At 46.9% G+C, this 20,550-nt stretch overlaps 1 protein-coding gene across 1 annotated transcript in view; it reads left to right on the plus strand.

The window, feature by feature from the left end:
• LOC144819744 (17-beta-hydroxysteroid dehydrogenase 13-like) overlaps positions 1-20,550 on the plus strand; it is a 236,628-nt gene that overhangs the window by 87,912 nt on the left and 128,166 nt on the right. Inside the window, exon 3 of the mRNA XM_078677506.1 lies at positions 11,613-11,744. Within this exon, the coding sequence (XP_078533632.1) occupies positions 11,613-11,744 (132 nt within the window). The remainder of the gene's footprint in view (positions 1-11,612; positions 11,745-20,550) is intronic.

A 20,550-nucleotide genomic window follows, 5' to 3' on the forward strand; every position in this document is an offset into this window, starting at 1 on the left:
CACTGTTAAACCTACAATTTTATGGTGAATTAGAACATTGGAATGTTGGGAGCTCCATTGAAAACAATGGAGTGCTCTGGGCTTATAATGGCTGGTAGAAGCCCAGAGCATCAACATTCCAATGCTTCTTTGTTCACAGCTCTGGGCTGGCTGTGAACAAAGGCTTCAGGGAGCCTGAGGGGATTCCAATCCCCCCCCTCCCTGAAGGCTGTGTTTTATTTGTTATAACATTCTGCCCTCTAGTGGCAGAATGTTCTAATAGCCTTATAGCCCTTCGTAGCAGGGCTATACCGGCAATTAAAGTCCTGCTGCTTTGTTAAAGTCCCTTGCCTTCGACTCAGGCCTTTAAAGCTGCAGCGGGCCTTTAATAGCCGATATAGCCCGCTACGGGGCCATATGGCTATAATAATGCATTGCAGAGTGCACAAATGTGTCAATTGTTTGGGGGACATTAAGCTAAGCCCACTGTGGACTTATGACACACGCTAATGAGCCTGAGTTCCTAAACTCTGCAGGGCACACAAACAATGGAATGAAACCCAGTGTAGGTCTATAAGTTTAATAGTTTACGATCTTGGTACAGAGTCCAAGAGCCAATTCTGGGAAGAGCTTGCAGACCCCATTCGACACACAATTTAAAAAGCAAAATATATACTAAGGGGGTCCTTTTGCGGTTTTCTCACCTTGGCCTAGGGGTCAGGGAGTGCCACTGTGCCAGCTTAAATTGCTGTTCAACCTTTTTCGCAGGAGCCAGGGACCATGCCCCGCGCGTCATTTATTAATGACTGGAAGAGAAACCTTTTTTTTGTAGCCAGCCAGTCAGAGAACCTGGAAAGGGGCGACCACTCGGTCCCCCCGAACGTATGGATGGGTGCCCCGAACCTCCCGGGAAACCATTTTGGGCGGGGTGGGCGTAGCCCGGCTGGTATGCCCGAAGCGGCGTAGCCGGGGCGCGCCTTCCCCCGCCCAAGAGGGGTTGTCCTAGACACCTCAACGGAAGACGACCACGCCCCGTAGGCGTACCGGGGACGGGTACACGCCCTCCCGCAGAAGAATAAAGGAGCGGGAATCCAGAGGAGCGTCCTCTTGTTCCTCGGATCGGAAGGCTGTACCCACTCGTTGCCCGTGAGCCCTCGACGGAACAAGCAGCAATTTTGAACTTGGTAATCGTGTTTTTTCTCTTTCAGTTTCGAGGCTCACAGATTTCAGGACCTCGTGGATCGACCAAGGGCGGAAGACTCGAAACCATGCCTAACAAGAAAGCAGTAAAGGGTTCCGAGACGGAGAGGGTGTTACACCTGTTGTCGAACCGGATGGCTTGTATGGACCGAAAGCTCGGACAAGTCCAATCGCTCGGGAGAGGTTTAGCGGAAGTGAAGAAGCAATTGGCCGCATTGAACGACCCAGGTCAGCCGAAAAAGGTAATAGGCCCGGCCTTGCCGGGAGTCGTCCCCGGGGTAAGAGGGAAGCGGGTAAAAGAAAGGGCGGTTTCAGGGGGGGTCCCGGTCCCAGAGGTACCCTCCATCGCCCCCCTCGTACCGGCTGGTAACCCGGTTCAGAAACCAGATTTAGGCCAGCCTATCCTGGTGGTGATCACCTCGACCGAGGATGATAAAATGCCCCCTGAATTGGCCGCACAGTTGACGGCATGGCTCAAAACAAAGGTGGGGGGCACAGTGACCCCGGGTGATCCGGCCGAAGAAGCCAGAGTATTAATGAAGCAGTTGCGGCAATCGAGAGATGTCGCAAAGGCGAGTGTTCCTCTTGTTCCCCCACAGGTGGCACCTGGAGTACCAGCAGCTGGTCAGGAAAAGACCGCGGCAGCAACGGCCGATCCGGGTAAGCTCGCATTGCCGATGGCGGGGGAGGGCTCAATACCCTCAAGGCGGGAAAAGGTTGCACAGCACATTCCCATGGCCACGAAAGAGTTAATATGGGGAGGCAAGTATGTCAACATGTTTTCATTGTTAACTGACCATCGCGAGATGGAGTATGCTAAAACGCAGAAAGATTTGTGGCACCCGAGTGTCTGGCGCGCCAAGATGGCCGAGTTCAGGGTGGACGAGACAGTGACAAACTGGGTTAAGGCCTTCTCTATATTTACCGCAGTGATGGGGGAACGTAAACCCGAGGTTATGACTGATTTGATTTGCTATCAGAATCGCATTATGGATTTCTATTCAATGTATGAGGGGGAAGAATGGAAAGGCTACGACATGAAATTCCGTAAAGCAAAAGAATATGATGCTTCTTTGTCTTGGGATTGTTTGGACTCGGTGTCATGGCACAAACAGCTCCTGCCAGGGGCGACAGGTACGTCCTCGCCAGGCGGGAGCGGGTCCGGAGTGGTCCGCCAAAAGCCCGGGGTGCCCTTTCGAGCAGGCACAGGGGGGGGCTACCAGCCTAGAGTTGGCGGGAATGGCGGAAAAGGGGGGGTCTGTTGGGGCTTCAATAGAGGCAACTGTAACAGACCACAGGGGACATGCAAGTTTAATCATGTGTGTGCCGGCTGTGGGAATTCCTCACACCCAGAAAGTGCATGTAGATCGAAAATTAGCGGGACGGGGGGTAAAGGCGGGTCTAAGCAGGAGTAAGGTAGAGTTTTGTGACCGATTGCCTACACCCGTTGATCTCATGGTTATGATTCCTTAGTTAAACAAATACCCTGATCATGTATCCGCTGGGGTGTTGAGGAAGGGATTCTTACATGGCTTCCACATCCCGGCGGGGGATTTTCGGGGGAACTCCTTTTGTAGAAACCAGTTATCGGTACAGCACAACCCAGGCGTGGCAGAAAAGAAAATAGCAAAAGAAGTCAGTTTAGGGTGAGTGGCTGGGCCCTTTCGTTGCCCGCCGGTGGCTGAGTTCATCTGTTCCCCGTTGGGGGTTGTCCCGAAGAAGGACCCAGGGGAGTTTAGACTCATACATAACCTTTCTGCTCCTAGGGGTTCCTCGGTGAATGATGCCATTGACCCAGAAGTTTGTGCAGTATGATATGCATCGTTCGACGATGCCGTGGCCATGTTGAACCACATAGGCCCTGGGGCGCTGATGGCGAAATCTGATATCGAATCAGCGTTCCGGTTGCTTCCGGTGCACCCGCAGGATCAGCGCCTGCTAGGTTTTGCATTTCAGGGAAGTTATTACATGGATAAATGCATGCCCATGGGTTGCTCCATTTCTTGTGCGTATTTTGAAATGTTTAGCTGTTTTTTAGAATGGGCCTTCACCGAGGCTACAGGGCATAGACATGTTATGCATTATCTGGATGACTTCCTGTTTTTGGGGGCAGCCGGTGATACGAACTGCGCGCAGGCGCTGTATGATTTCTGCATCCTCATGAGTGAATTTGGAGTCCCATTGGCACCAGGTAAGACGGTTGGACCATCTACTTCACTGGAGTTTCTGGGAATTGAACTCAATTCTGTGGAGGGGTGTTTCCGATTGCCGATGGAAAAAGTGGTCAAGTTTAGGGCTTCCTTGATGCAATGCCTGAGTGGGGAAAAAGTGACCCTGCACCAGTTACAACAAACAGTGGGTCAGCTTAATTTTGCCTTAAGGGTGATGCCTATGGCCCGCCCCTTTTCGCGCTCTATCGCGCAAGCCATGGTAGGTCTCAAGGAGGGTCACCACCGTACGAGACTGTCAGGGGAGGTTCGCCAGGATATGCGTATTTGGATGGCATTTCTGGCGGACTTCAACGGTCGAGTCGTGTGGAACTCCCCGCCGGAATCTTCAGATGAACTAGGTCTATGGACCGACTCAGCAGGGAGTGTGGGTTTTGGCGCCATCTTAGGTAATCGATGGTCGGCACAAACATGGCCAACATGGTGGCACTCCAACGGTCTCACAAGTAACATTGGGTTCCTGGAGTTATTCCCCATCTGGGTTGCTCTGATGACATGGTCTGACGACTTCAGGGACCGCTCAGTGGTGTTTTGGTCTGATAATATGACTGTTGTCGAGTGCATTAACCAACAGGCAGCACGCTGCAAATTGATCTTGAGATTGTTGAAAGAAATTGTGCTGCTTTGCATGAGATTGAATGTACAGTTCAGGGCGAAACATGTGCCGGGTGTACTGAATCATGCGGCTGATGCACTATCTCGTTCACATATGCAGGCATTCAGGGGTTATCTACCCACAGCGGACCTAGAGGCAGCACCATTCCCCGAAACAATATGGCTAATCGGTGCCCCGGATTACAAGACCTCGTGGCAGCGAGTTTAGCCCCCAGGACAAGGAAAGCATACGAAGGAGCGTTTCGTTCCTATTGCACATATTTGGGTCCCACAGAGAGTCAGAACTGGGGTCAGGAGGAATCCTTCCTGGGGTACTTGGTAGTGCTGCACAGAGAGGGCCGATCAGCAGCAACGGCCAGTAGGCATAGGGCGGCCATTTCATTCATGGCCCAGGTGAACGGCATAAAAGACCCTACAGTTTCCGTTTTGGTGAAAAAAGCCCTTCGCGGCTGGCAGCGCCTTGAGGGTCGCAAGCTAGATACGAGGCACCCGATTGGCTTAGACAGACTGTCTCTGCTTTTAGCAAAGCTGGATGAGACGTGTTCCTCCCATTTTGAAGCAGTTCTGTTCCGGGCAGCGTTCACATTGGCATTCCATGGGGCTATGAGGGTGAGCGAACTTGTCGCAAGGAACAAGAGAGATATGGAGGGAGGCTTGTGCAGGGATCACATCCAAATAAGGGGTGATTCGATGGTGATCGTGATAGCCAGGTCCAAGACTGACCAGGGGGCTATGGGAAACAGTGTGGTCGTACAGCACAAACGTGGGTCCCCCATCTGCCCGTTGAAGTGTGTGGAAGACTATTTGGCGCTAAGGGCGGCCGCATGGGGGGGGAGTTTGCTCCGACACAAGGATGGCACTCCACTGACGAGATTTCAGTTTCAGAGGGTGCTAACACTGTCAATCGCTGACGCGGGCATGGACCCGTGCGATTTTGGGACCCACTCCTTTAGGATAGGGGCTGCTACTGAGGCTACAGCCAGGGGTCAGAGTGCTGAGGAAGTGAAACAATTGGGCCGTTGGTCCTCGAATTGCTTCAAGAGGTATGTGCGATTGCACATGTTGTGAGTGATCAATTGACATGCACTCACGTTTTCTGTCTTTTGTTTACTTTACAGTTTCGCGAGCCTGCAACGCGGGGCGGAATTTGAGGTCGACCCAGCACCAGGAGACCAGCGGTCAGAGGCCACCGACTGGAGAGAGGATGGTATGGGTCGTGGGCCACTCATACGTGAGGCGCGCCGGCGACGTATTCAAGGAAGGTGACGCGATTCACGCACCTGGGGAATACGGGTTCAGAGTGGCCTTCCATGGGAAGGGCGGGCTCGTTTTTGACCACTTTGAATCATTTTTCGAAGGGCTTCTAGGGCGGTATAGGTCACCGCCATCTGTAGTCATAGTACACCTGGGAGGCAACGACTTGGTGACACTGGGTAGACGAGTGTTACTTGAACGAATTTTGTCGGCGGTTAGCTGGTTGGCTAAAAGAGTCCCGGGGTGTACGATTGCCTGGTCCCACATGATTCCTAGGAAGATGTGGCAGGGGGCCTTTCGGTGTCAGCACTGAACCATTCAGATAAACGGGTCAATAATAAAATAGGTAGATTGTTCCGTTCTGCGCAGTTGCATAACATTCCTCATGGGTGTATTCGGGGTGATCAAATGTATCTGAACGATGGGGTTCACCTGTCCAGGGAGGGGAATGACTCATTCATAGGAGACTTCGTTGCATGGCTAAGGGGTTTGAGGAAGCATGACCTATAGGAGGAGTAGGGGGGACCGGCTAGTCGGTCAACTATCCGGTCTGTGGCGGTAAGGTCATGATCGGTGAGCAGTAATTTCAAGGTCCCTAGAGTGGGGCACCACCCACAATGGATGGGAGCGCCCGGGGGAAGACGGCCATTGGCCCCTTCCACGGGGAGGCGGCACCCACTAAGGATGGGGCGCCTAGGGGGAGATGGCCATGGGCCCCTCCCAGGGGGGGGAGGCGGTTAGATGCCCCTCCTATTAATTTCCCGGGGCCGGATATCCGCGACGGCGGATAGAGAGTGTGGGGATGGGGGGAGAGTCCACGCTGTCCTTCCTACAGAGACCTCATACGGGAACTCGGACGACCCTTAAGATGGCGTCGAGTAGAAAGGGGGCCCCCACCACGACAAGGGAAGTTACAGTTGGCAATGAGGGTACAGTCCTCTGCGCATGCGCCGCTCACACCGTGAGGGCGGGAGTCTGGTAGTAGGGATCTGACACCGGTTAGGACCTTGCCGTTGGCCCTTAATGCTAGGATGTACAATTTGAGTTAGAGTGTATGCATTTTCAGGATGTTAGCCAAAAGTACATGACTGCATCGAAATGTAATAAATGACAAATTGTACATAATGCATAATGATGAAACTTTTATTTAATGTTTTAAATTTTGTTTCATATTTTAATAAATACGGCCGGGAGGGTGACTCCCTCCCGCCTTCCAAAAGTTCAACTATTGTCCGACTTCCCATTCTTGGGGAAATGTGTTGGGAGGGGGTTGCGGGCATCCCGGCCATATGGAAAGGGGCGACCACTCGGTCCCCCCGAACGTATGGATGGGTGCCCCGAACCTCCGGGGAAACCATTTTGGGCGGGGTAGGCGTAGCCCGGCTGGTATGCCCGAAGCGGCGTAGCCGGGGCGCGCCTTCCCCCGCCCAAGAGGGGTTGTCCTAGAGACCTCAACGGAAGACGACCACGCCCCGTAGGCGTACCGGGGACGGGTACACGCCCTCCCGCAGAAGAATAAAGGAGCGGGAATCCAGAGGAGCGTCCTCTTGTTCCTCGGATCGGAAGGCTGCACCCACTCGTTGCCCGTGAGCCCTCGACAGAACAAGCAGCAATTTTGACCCACCCACCAGCCCCTTATGGCAAATGTTTGGGGAAATAAAGTCTTGCAGAGAGATGGAAGTATAGGCCTTTTTTCCTTGGTAGAACGAATAAAGGAATGTTGAGAATAAAGATTGACCTTTTGCAAAGATGTCTTCTTGCAGGAAAGAGCAATTGATGGCACAGTAGGATGATGTCGAGTTTTTTCTTTCCTTAGTAGGTAAACAACTGTCGTATTTATTTGTCGGGCGGTAAGGTCATGATCGGTGAGCAGTAATTTCAAGGTCCCTAGAGTGGGGCGCCACCCACAATGGATGGGAGCGCCCGGGGGAAGACGGCCATTGGCCCCTTCCACGGGGAGGCGGCACCCACTAAGGATGGGGCGCCTAGGGGGAGATGGCCATGGGCCCCTCCCAGGGGGGGGGAGGCGGTTAGATGCCCCTCCTACTAATTTCCCGGGGCCGGATATCCGCGACGGCGGATAGAGAGTGTGGGGATGGGGGGAGAGTCCACGCTGTCCTTCCTACAGAGACCTCATATGGGAACTCGGACGACCCTTAAGATGGCGTCGAGTAGAAAGGGGGCCCTCACCACGACAAGGGAAGTTACAGTTGGCAATGAGGGTACAGTCCTCTGCGCATGCGCCGCTCACACCGTGAGGGCGGGAGTCTGGTAGTAGGGATCTGACACCGGTTAGGACCTTGCCGTTGGCCCTTAATGCTAGGATGTACAATTTGAGTTAGAGTGTATGCATTTTCAGGATGTTAGCCAAAAGTACATGACTGCATCGAAATGTAATAAATGACAAATTGTACATAATGCATAATGATGAAACTTTTATTTAATGTTTTAAATTTTGTTTCATATTTTAATAAATACGGCCGGGAGGGTGACTCCCTCCCGCCTTCCAAAAGTTCAACTATTGTCCGACTTCCCATTCTTGGGGAAATGTGTTGGGAGGGGGTGGCGGGCATCCCGGCCATATGAGTTTGCAAACTCAATTCTGAGTTCTCAGAATTGAAAAGGATGACGAATGGGAAAACTCTTTTATCCAATGAGAGCCTTTATTTTTTAAATGTTGGTCAGAGAACTGTGTGTAACTTGGGTTTGGAAACTATAACATCCAGATAGCTCTATAAATTACCATGTTTCAAGTCACCCCCATACATTTTCGTAAATTCTATTTTCTTAAAACATTCCTAACGGATTACACCAAACCAAGTAAGAGCACTCCTCTGAATAGAGTGCCAATTTCATGCCAGGTTTGGGGTATTTCAGCTGGTGTTTTCTTCTGTAGCAGAAAGCAATGATTCCTATGGCAGTTAAAAGGTTAAAAGGTGCCCGAATAACCCTTAGTAAATAACACTCTTAGAGTAATGGGTAATATAAAGGAGGCCAGGTTCATGTGACTAGGGTCTTGCCTATAGGTTGCTCAGCCTTTGCTCCCCCCTCCTCTACTCTCAAGAGTGGTTCGCACCCCTGTTCTGTGTCCTTCATTTGGGCTTGCAAGTGTTGCTCTAGTATTAATCTCCTCCTTTGCACCATTTTCTTTGATCCATATGACTTCTGTTTTCCTTATCACTATTTTTAGGACACCCTTTTCTGCAACGGTGTCAAGAAAAGTGTTTTTGTGGTACCATTCCCAGTGCAAATGTGTGTTTGCTTATCAATTTTACCCTTGTGAAACCATCCCACCTCTTCTTAGGCTTATCTTTGGCTGCCTGATATTCACCACAGCATTTCCTCATCTGATGTGGACTTACTGGGTCTCTGTTGTGTGCAGAAGGCTCTTTTGGACTTTAATCACTAGCATTTCAGTCCCAGTATTGATAAACATGAACATATCTGACGTCCCCGCATGACAGAGGGTCTTCCTTTCAATTTGCCGATGTGACTAGTGTAGCACGTGCCTCATGAGCGAAGCCGCTTATTTTGTAATGCTTGTTTGGGTGGATGGGTCTTGCCAAGATCTGTGTCATTTTTTATGAAAACTGATTTTATTGTCCTTCCTGGAAATAGGAAAGCCTGATTCACAAAGAAAAGTTGATATTGTTGGAATATATAACCCTTCGTAAACGTAGTCTACACATTGAATAAATCCCTCTTGCAAAGGGTTGGAAAAATTATGAAATTTAAAAAATTGCTTTTGAATTCTCTTTTTTCATTTAAGAAAAATATTTTTCAATAAACCCTTGTCCATTCTACATCCTGCTCTCCTGTACAATGTTGTGTAATAGTGCATTCTGCAAAATGCAATTCTTAATTATGTTTCATTCAGTTGAAATTTTAGAAGTGATAAAATTAAGTAAATGCATAGCTATTTTTGTAAATCAACAGAGTTATGAATTTGTGTATTTTTATCTCAATTACATTGCATTGTGCAGAAAATTCCCCAACGTTTATAAACCTCAAAGAGTTCTGTCGAGTAGCACAATTCTTGCACAAGAATTGTGAACAATGTTGACCAGTCAACATTAGTGTCAAAGCCTCTCCGAAGAGGAAATAGGGGCAAGCTTGCCACTTCTCCACCATGAAGAATTCCCACAATTAATCGAAGCATTTGGGAGTCAGGAACCCACCTGAAGTATCTTATTACATGAAGGGAACCATACATAAAGGCTTAGCGGATGATGCATACCCCCTCCATCCAAATTGAACCCAAGCTATGGTGCTATGAAACACAACTTTATGTTGATATTTAGCAGCCCACAATTTGGGTGTGTACCTGAGTACATCTCTTGAAGGCTGTCCTTTGATTGTTACCATTTTAGTCCTGAAGAAGACCCGCTATGATGCCTAGTTACTACCACATGATCATAGGGTCAAAACGTCAACAGCATTGTTTTATGTCCTACGTCAGCTATCCTATAATATAAAACGAAGATATAAGGATATTCTGAAAAATTCATTTGTGGACATCAGACATATTATGTTTTCATTGTTTCATATTTTGTGTGTGAACACTGCGATTATTTCGTTCTCACCAGGTATATGCTTTGGGGATTTATCGTATGTGCTTTATGTGTTATGGACAGCTAATTATTAAAAAACAAAAAAATTGAATGAAATATATCCTGTAGATATGACAATTGATATATTTAATTAGAAACTGCCTTTCGTGTCATCATTGTGTTTTTTTATTTTCTATGTTCGTTTGATTCATCTCTCAAAAAATGCTGATATTCTTCTATGAAGGGATCATTTTGTGACCCTTTGTCACTAATGTTGAATGGTCAACATTTTTCACAAAGCGTTTAGTTAGAATTGTGTTACCTGACAGAACTCTTTGTAGTTTATAACTGTATACCCAGGTTCTGAGGGACACACGGCAACCCCATTTTATGTAATGGATAATTCCCCTACAGCATCACTTGTTGACATCTACAGATCTAAGAGATAACATGACAGCAACAGCTATGCACATTTACAGGCATTCTATGGTCGTAGATTACACTTCTTCACATATAACTAGTTTCACCCTTTTGGAATGGCGCCTAAGTATGGCATGTATATTTGCACCTTTACAGGATAAAGTCATATGAACATACCGCATAGTCGCTTGACACGCCCTGCCATTGTGCAGACGCCGGCATTAATTTCGGGATTGTCCAAATTTTCAAGTCTAAGTTAAGAGCCAGTACTTTCTGAGCCCTATTGCATCTTGGCCGCATCGTCCGTGATAAGAATCGCTTCATCTGTAGCACTACCAAGTGCTCAGAGGTATTTTTGAACCTTGGTCGAACTCCAGGAAGCGTTAGAGAATCGGCTTCTCATAATTACACCGCATCTAGTCACTACAGGGGTCCCGGCTGGGATCTCTGTAAGTTGCTTTTATTCACTCACCTCACGGTGTCACCATTATTGGATGCATACCTTACTAGTGTTGAGCAGGTTACCCACACACAGTCAGTCCTGAAGAGACCTTCTATCCACATAAGGTCGAAACGTCGTCGACAACTCCTAAACAAGCAGACCGTTCTTTAAAATAAGTTGTCATCATTGGACAACTTAAATATTTATTTGAAAATTAATTAATAGGTCGCTTCTTTCTTTTGCAAACAACAAATCCATATTAGAAACTTCATGTCACTCCTTTTTCACTATGTTTTGTTGTAATATGTTTAGTTTTTTTGCTGGTAATTATTCACTTGGGACACACATTCACTGTTTTCAAAATTGTATAAGTGTACATAATTGTATAAGTGTACATAAATGTGTAAATTGTTTATATATGTAAAATCTGTATTTTTTGTTGCTGGTATCTAAATATATTCTTCCAGTGTATATACCACTTACTTGTCTTTCATCTTTTCCTAATCACCCACATTGCCATTGTGCATTAATGTTATCATACCTTTAGAGTAATTTTCCACAGGAGCCATTGTTTTTGTGTGAATATGAACATACCTGGCATATTTTGTGAATCAGGCGCATTGTGTGCAACAGTATCGTGCATTTGACCAGTGTCTGTGCATTATGCGGTCTAAGCAGCACTTTATTGGTACACTTCTCCAGATCATCACTGAAATCACTGGTATATCACTAACTGCATTTGTGTCATATTTCTTTGCTCGGCAGAGAAATAATCTACATGAAGGCAACAATGTTTCCTCTTTTGTCAAAATTCATTCAGAAATCCTATGTCACAACACGAACTCGCTTGTACATCCATGTATTTTAAACTATAGTAGATTTGAATTATTAGCTCTTAATATTTAATATTTTACTTTCTTGCAGGTGAAGAATGAAGTTGGTGATGTCAGTATCTTGGTTAATAATGCTGGGGTAATTGTCTGCACTGAGCTTCTGAATATTAAGGATGACGAGATACAAAGAACATTTGATGTCAACATTATGGCTCATTTCTGGGTGAGTTAGACAATTATGGTTCATTTCTGGATGAGTTAGACAATTATGGTTCATTTCTGGATGAGTTCGACAGTTATGGCTCCTTTCTGGGCGAGTTAGACAATTATGGTTCATTTCTGGGTGAGTTAGACATTTATGGCTCCTTTCTGGGTGAGTTAGACAATTATGGTTTAATGCTGGGAGTGTCAACAGTTATGGCTCATTTCTGGCTGAGTTAGACAATTATGGTTCATTTCTGGGTGAGTTCGATAGCTATGGCTCATTTCTGGGTGAGTTCGACAATTATGGCTTCTTTCTGGGTGGGTTAGACAATTATGAATCATTTCTGGGTGAGTCCAACAGTTATGGCTTTCTCGGCGAGTTAGAACATTATGGTTCATTTCTGGGTGAGTTAAACAATTATGGCTCGTTTCTGGGTCAGTTAGACAATTATGAGTAATTTCTGGGTGAGATAGACAAGTATGGTTCATTTCTGGGTGAGTTCGACAGTTATGGCTTATTTCTGGGTGGGTTCGACAATTATGGTTCATTTCTGGGTGAGTTCGACAGTTATGGCTCATTTCTGGGTGGGTTCGACAGTTATGGCTCATTTCTGGGTGAGTTCTACAATTATGGTTCATTTCTAGGTGAGTTAGACATATGTCATTCTATAATTTGAGTATTGGGACCCCTCGCCTATGAAAACACTGCATGGATGGTTGTACTTGCAGGGATTCCCTGTTTAGCTCAGCCTGGGCTAGTGAGGTTATGTGCAGGACCAATGACATTATGCATCAGGTGAGGTATAAATCATGCCTCACGCTTAACTAAATTATGCGTAAGAAAAGGCAAACTTTTCAGTGTAATGTGGCACATTTTGTGTCAGGGTAACATCACTATGTTGTCCTTTATGTACTGTTAACACTGTTTGGGAAGATGTCTCAGATTTTATTTTAATACCTAAATGCAGCAGGCATCAAAAGAAAGGTGATCTGTCGTATGTGGCAAAAGGTCATTTGAGCTAGAAACATTTTTTTGATAAAATCTAGAAGTCGTGCACACAATAATGGATTATGTAGCAAATCCATAAGTAGGGAGGCAGGTTTGATGCAGCCATGTTCACATTAACCCTGGGCGGAGTTCGCGGAGTTGCGCTATGCGCAACTCTGCAAAGTCGGAAGAAAACTCCGCAGCGCTACGCAGAGATCCGCAAGTGGCGGAGTACGATAGAAAAATGCTGTTCGTGGTGATTGCACAGTGCCGGATGCTTGTCCGCACTGTGCAATCATTGCGAACGGCACCATGGACAGCGTAAGCTTTCCTTTTCTGCCGCTTGAGTAGATTTTTACTCGAGCGGTAGCTTTCTCAGCGCGAACGGGCAGTTTCTCAATGCGAGTGGTCGCTTGCATACTGGACCACTCGCAATGAGAAACTTGAACCTCCCACATTGAGAAATCTCACCAGGAGGTTTAGTTCCACGCTTGCGCTCGCCAACTTGATGTTGCTGATCACGAATGAGGAAAAATCTCGCAGGGAGGTGGGTTTTCCTCGCTCGCGCTCGCCAACTTGACGTTGGTGAATGCGAGTGAGGAAAAAAACTCAGCTCCACTGCGTGAAGCGGAGTTTTTCCAAACTCTAGGAGCTCCGCATAACGTGGAGTGCAGAAAACTCCGCAAACTCCGTGAGCGGAGCGGAGTTCACCGTCCAGGGTTAGTTCACATCCCGCTATCAAGCAATGCTCACATCCTGCTATGTAAACGTGGGTCTGCGTCTCTTTCTAAGAGGATGCTAATTAGAATTAGTGATTCTAAATTGCCATTTACATCTCTCTGTAAAATAGTAACCCCCGTATTTGTGCCCCTCCCCATGAGTTTAAGCTACATCTGGACTTGCTGCACTGCAATTCTGGCAGCCGAGCCTGACAGCCCAGGTATCGTCAAATGTGTGCTCCAAGGAACCATACTTTTGCTGGCACCTTGCCCTTCCTGCCTGGGCAATGTCACAAGAGCACCAACACCCGATGCCTGGCAGGGAGGGTTGGTTCCTCTAGCGCAAGTGTTCAATATACCAGTGGACATGATTATGTCTAAACCAAGCCCACAACTAAATTGTGTGCCCCTCTGAAACCGTTTCACCCCAAAGAGTCAACCTCAGAGTCAGTTTCTCTTTCTCTCTCTCTCTCTCTCTCTCCCTCCCTCTCTCTTTCTCTCCTTCCCCCTTTCTCTCTCTCTACCTCCCTCCCTCTCTTTCACTCACTCTCTCGCCCTCCCTCTCCCTCCCTCCCTCTCACTCCCTCCCTCTTTCTCTCTCTCCCTCCCTCCCTTTCAATCCCTCTCTCTCACCTCCTCTCTCTCTTTCTCTTTCTCCCCCTCCCTCTTACACTCCCTCCATATCTCCATCCCTCTCTTTCACCCCCTCTCTCTCCCTTCCTCCCTCTCTCTCTCTTTATGTCTCTGTCTCTCTCTCCCTTTCTCTTCCTCTTCCTTTATCTCTCTCTCTCTCTCTCTCTTACTCTCTTACTCTATGTTTTTCTCTCTCTTTCTCTCTCGATTTTACCCACACCTAAAAACAATCAATTTGCTCAAAATGGAATGTTCCAACTGCATTAGCATGCTACACACATCCAACAAAAAGTAGATATTAAAACAATATAAGAGTTTTTTGTCAAAGCTTCTACTGCTCATTTTAGGGGGCAATTAGCGGCGCGGTAATTAGGTGGTTTAAAAAACTTTCAAGGTCCTTTTTTTCAGTTCCACTGTTGTACTGTAATTCAAAGTCTGGTTCAGGCTGCATCAGGTAAAGAGTTACATTGCAAGAGGGCATTTGTGCAACTCTGGCGTGACCTTTCTGCTCCAGGTAACATTAGAACTAGTGGCTGATATTTTCTTATAGGTGTCATTGTACAATTATTTTTTAGTGTTGGTTTACTGACACTTTGGTGGTGCTTGAGGCAAGCGATTGCATTGTCATAACAATAGTGGGATATGAGGCGAGCATGTATTAATACGCTTAAGTAGGCTTACTATTGTCCATTCCAATTCTTAGTATGAATCATGAAGTAGCACATACCAGTGCTAGTATGTTACACTGATGCCATTTTATGCAGATTTAGTCAGCCAACCTGTGATTGGCTAAATGCAGAGTATGTGTAAGGCACTATCAGCCAGATTCATCAAGCCCAAAACGGCTCGCAAAGGGCCAGATTCTGAGAATCTGGCCCTTTGCGAGCTCTATTTTTGCATTTGGGATTCATCATCCACAAATGCAAAAATCACATTTTTAGAAATCGCTAAATTGCGAATAATTGCATTTAAGGAATCTCAATTTGAGATTCCTTAAATGCAATTCATGAACCATTTTAAATTTGCGAATTCGCAATCTGGGGCCGCTATTTACCGCGAAGTCTGACTACGTGGTAAATAGCGAAAACTTAGAAAAATGCACTTTAGTGCATTTTTCTAAGTTGTATGTTACACACACACATGTCCTTTGGACATGTGTGTGCGCAACACCAGTGTAAATTACCATTTCAGGTGTGCTACAGGGTGTCCTTTGGACACCCTGGCACCCTTGAAATCGCTTCCTTATTTGCGATTCACTAATTGCTAATCGCAAATAAGGAATGACTTGCGTTTTTGGCCTTTAGGCCCATAGGAATGAATGGGAAAGCCATTCCTTATTTGCGATTAGCAATTAGCGAATCGCAAATAAGGAAGCTGTAGAAATCGCAAAAAATATTGCAATTTCTACGCGAATCCCGTTTTGCGAGTCTTTAATAGCGATTCCTTAAAAATCGCTATTAAGGACTCGCAAAACATGACAATGATGAATCTGGGGGTATATATATATTTGTATTATACCCTTGGATTTACAGGAGTACTTTGGAGACATTCTTCTGCTGGCAAGGAAGGTCACAAAACTGTTCCCTCCAATTCAGCTACTGTATTTTACAAAAACGCTTACATAAGTCCAGGAGCAAAACTGCGATTGGTGCAGCAGGTGCAGTGGGTACAGGGGCACAGAGCCCTGAGGAACCCATTGAGCGCTGACAATGCTGTATTTTTCTACTCCAAAAACTGTCAAAGGGGCCCTTTTCTTTGCTTCTATCAAGGCCCATGGCATCCCTGCTAGGCTACTACATAAGTCACTCAGACACCACTGCACTGATGGACCCTGTGTTCACGATTCTCAGAGCATATGTTTCACAGCTTCCCTGGTCCAAAACTGTTGCCATCTGAAGGGGCAGCTGGTGGATTTTGAATGTGGTGAGTAGAGAAGTGCAGCCCTAATGAAAATGTGTGAGCGAGCAATGAGAGCGAGTCAAACTGAAATAGGGGTGTGTGGGGATATTCCCCCCAAAAGAACATTTTGAAACAAAACAGATTCAAATGGTGGATTTTACAGCACGCTGTCAGTCATGGAAAACGTTACATTTCAGGGTAACGCATAGAGCAGTAGCACAGTGTGGAGTAATTTCACCTAGACGGAACCGCCTGCAGACAAGTATGCACTGCCTTAAGAACAATTATGATCTCAGTAGAAAACATGTATTTGTGTAGGGTACTTTCTGCCAGCAGTTATTTTCTACAGTTCTATTGTCTGTTTTGGCTTTTTGGCAACTTAAAAGAGACAGAGGCCAGAAGAAGGCAAGCAAGCTTCCCTCACACTAAGCACACACCCCAGCAAAAGAGGCCCCTTATTCCCATGTAGTGCACTCTTGATGTTTTGTTTAATTTATTCTAGACACGGTGAGCCTCAATACACGCTAAGATTTGTAATAGAAGTGCCATGATCCTCTCCTTTGTGTTTCTCTGTTCTGTTACCTCTCTCACACTATTGTTTTGTCCCTAATCTTTATTGTGCCCACTCTTCGACACTTCAACGCATCCATGCCCTGCTCCCTCTTTCCTCTACCACAGCTCTTTTCTTCTGCACTGTAGTCATTATCAGCTCTATCTCCATTTTACATCTTCACCGCTCGCTTTTCTCTCTACCCCTTCTCAGATGTTTTGTTTCCTTCCTTTTCATTCCTACTTTCATTCCCCTAATGCCCCATCTCTCTCCCTCTCTCTTTCATGCCTGATCTGCCTTCTCTCTCCCGCTGTATTTGAGTGCTTGTCCTCACTCCTTTTTCCCCTGCTCTCTTTCACATCTTTCCCCACGGTTCTGCTTTCTCTCCTTTATCAGGCCTCCACGTCTCATTGGATCAAGAGACTAGCACTCTGAGGTTGGCACGCTCCTGTAATTTTGTCTGATTGCATAAATTAGGAAAGAAAGAAGAAGGCCCACATACACGTTGATCTCTTCATTCAATTTTTAAATTACTTGCTGGGTGTTTCATATAGCCTGTCATTGTAGAATCTGACCCAGGAATCCTAGGCTCAGTGATGGGCCCAAGGACGGATAGCCTTTACTGTAAAACAGCCAATATAGCTGCTTATTGCTGCTCGGCAGCTCTGTACATAGTCTTAGCTAAAAAAGGACTGAATCCATTGGTAGGGTCAACTCAGCCAGAGAGGCTAACAGGACACTGCACCAACTCTAGTCTCCAGGCAGCACTTAGCTCAGATGCTACCAGCCACTTGGGCAGGTGGCATGGGGAGGGAGACTATTAGGGCAGGTGGCACAATACTTTCCTTTTTACTGCACAGTACTGTCTGTGCCCGTGCCACATGATACCCATCATGCCCAACCTCAGCAGCAGCCTAATGCCCATTGGTGTTGCATCTTCAACACAGGGCACTGCCGTCCTTGGCAAAAGGACATGCAGCTACTGGACATTTCCACTTTTACAGAACTATATCGGGATGGCTGCCCGCTGCACTAGCAAAATCAGTAAAAGTCCCAACAAGTAAGTGGAGATGGGGGCCCCCGCCGGCAACCAACATCGGGGCATATTATCAAGGAACAGCTATAAAATGATCGCCGCTTTAGCGGCAGGAAACTGCTGCTACTGCGGCGATAATGGGCTTGATAATATGCCCTTGAGAACTCCAATAGAAGCCCATGTTCACACCACGACATGGGCTTCTATGGGAATTCTCTACGGCATTATAAAGCTCATTATCGCCATTTTAGTGGCAGTTTCCTGCCCCTAAAGCGGCGATAAGTTTAACGTCGTGACTTTGATAATATGCCCCATCATAAGTTAAGCACTTGTGCCATTGTCATCAGGGCTGGGGTCGGGTGCAGGAATGTTACTTAGTTCATGTTTAAAAACTCTCACTTTCAATAAATATAGTTTATAAAATCTAATGTATTAATATGAAAGCTTCCATGCGTTAGAATATTATAACACTACCAGGAGATATATGTGTCTCACTGCAATGTTGAATTTATTTAGCCCTTCATACCCTTGAAGAGGTCACAAAGCACTCTAACTTGCATCAGATTATTTGTTTGTTTTAAACAACATTCAGTTATGCTCTGTTACAACTATTTCTAGAACGCACGTTCACCAATCGGTGTCATGGCGCTGCAGTAACTGAAACATAGCATGTGACAGGTCATTACTAATAGGCTAGCATAAAAAGACACATCTTTAGGAGTTTCCTAAATGCAGTATACCAGGAGGTGAGTCTGATTTCAGGGGGCAGCACATTCCAGACGCAGGGAGCATGTACGGCAAACCTGGAGCCACCAAGCGTCTTTCTTTTGCAGGTGGGTAGAACAAGAAGGTTAGCATGCAAAGACTTCAGATTGTCCATGGCATTCTTTTTTTGTATGGGTGCAGAGATAAAAGCAGAACTGCCAGTCTGAAGTGATTTAGAAATAAAACACCATGCATTTACAGATGGAACGCTCTTCCACAGACAGCCAGTGCAGATTCCTCCTTAAGGGGGTGATGTGACAATTCCGACGTTGATTAAGCCCAACCGCACCTGCTCTGCGGTCTCGGTCTGGCACTCCAGCACACGGCGTTGAACGGCCATGTGTTTTTCCTGAGGGTCTTGGGAGAGTGCCGGGGCTGTGGGTGCCTCCTGCTGGGTGCTTTGGGTAGTGGGTGGGGTCTCCTCGATGTAGCTGGGCTGCCCTGATCCTGGAGGTGAGTGGCGGATTAGGTCAATGATGTCCTGGATGGTTTGGGTGTTGATGCTGGTGTTGTCTTCCTCGTCAACTGTCAAGAGTGGCTGGGACTGCTCTGTAGGAGGTGTTGACAAAGCCCCTGCGATGTAAAGGGGAGATGGTGTAGTGCAATATGTCCAAGCCATATGGTACATGTTGACATTCAGACAGCATGGCATTGTACATTGTGACAGTCTGTGGATCTGGGCAAGGACCCAGAGATATTGTGTGTGTACTTTGCTCTGCTTGCTTGTGCATGTGTGCCATTGTGCCCATCTCCACCCATTCCCCCAGTACCTGGTGGTCACTCACCCTGTTGCTTTTGTGTTGTGTCCTGTCGAGCAGTGTCCGATCCCCCGACTTCGGCCACAGCCTCCACACCGATGACTGTCGACACCAGCTCCTCCATGTCATCCAGCTCGAGCTGTGGCGCTGGGCCCCCACCTCCAGTCTGTGTTGCTGCCTTCTGGTTGGAGGAGAGTTTCTCCTTGGTCCTCCGCTTGATGTCATTCCATCGCCTCTTGACCTCATCCATTGTCCTCTTGTGCTCTCAGACGGCATTCGCCTTGTCCACGATATCCCGCCATACTCCATTTTTGGTGGTGAATGACACATTGGAGGTGACAAACAGTGGTTGATGGTGTTCCATCACCTCCGTGACTATGATCCTGTTCGCCTGCGGACTGAACTTCTTCGTCCTCTTCTTCCTGTCCTTGCCCTTCCCTGTCCCTGAGGTCCTGGGCTGGTCACCCGGGGTGCTTGTGGGGTTGCGCTCATCCACTGCGCCAGCTCCGGCTACCTCCATGGTGCTTGGGTGTTGGTCAGTTTGTGTTTATGGGTGTTTTTTCTACTTTTATGGTGATTTTTTCTGTCTGTCAGGTGTGTGTTGCAGGCCTGGCGCTGCTTATTGCTGATTTTCTCATCGCGCTTCGGCCCATCACAGGTTTTTCGGTGTTGTGATTTGTGTTTTTGTCTCCTTCGAGGTGGTTGTATCGCAGACATTGTCCGTGGTTTCGGCAGACTATTGCATGCTACCGCCTTGTTGTGAATTCCACGTTGACACAGGGTTATTTTCCCGCGATAAGCTGCGATGTTGAAAGTTGCATTACGCTACTCTTGCCCCAAAGTTTTGCAGATTTCTGCAGAAAACGCACAAACACAGTAAGCTGACAGTGTATTTAATTTATTTCTAAGACATACGGGCTCGTACAATTCATGCAATCAGGTGCTCTCTCTAAGCAAAACTTCAAGATAAAGATCACAGGCACTGTTTTGGAAACATGGCTGCCCAGTGCTCAGCAGCAGTAGCGGTCGGCAGTAGGTGTTTCTGTAGGGCGGTGACGTGGGCAGGGGAAGGGGCAGGGTGGGGGGTAGTAATGTATGGATTACGGAGTTTTACAGGTAAGTAAACATTTAAATAAATAAAACAAATGTTGTTGCTCGCACTGCATTACATTTGGTGATGCAGTGCGCGCAACGAAATTCGTTTTATTTATTTAAATGTTTACTTACCTGTAAAACTCCTTAATCCATACATTACTACCCCCCACCCTGCCCTTCCCCCTGCCCACGTCACCGCCCTACAGAAACACCTACTGCCGACCGCTACTGCTCAGCAGCAAGCAATGAAATCACTCTGCAGGGAATCATGGAAAGCCTGTGGAAGGAAGCTAGGATGAGGAAAATGATAGCACCCAAGAAGGGTAGAGTGAGAAACCAGAGGTTACTCACAGGTATTAAACAGAAGAGTTGCTTAATGTTT

This window comes from Lissotriton helveticus, chromosome 2_1 (genome assembly GCF_964261635.1).
Source record: "Lissotriton helveticus chromosome 2_1, aLisHel1.1, whole genome shotgun sequence".
NCBI lineage: Eukaryota > Metazoa > Chordata > Amphibia > Caudata > Salamandridae > Lissotriton > Lissotriton helveticus.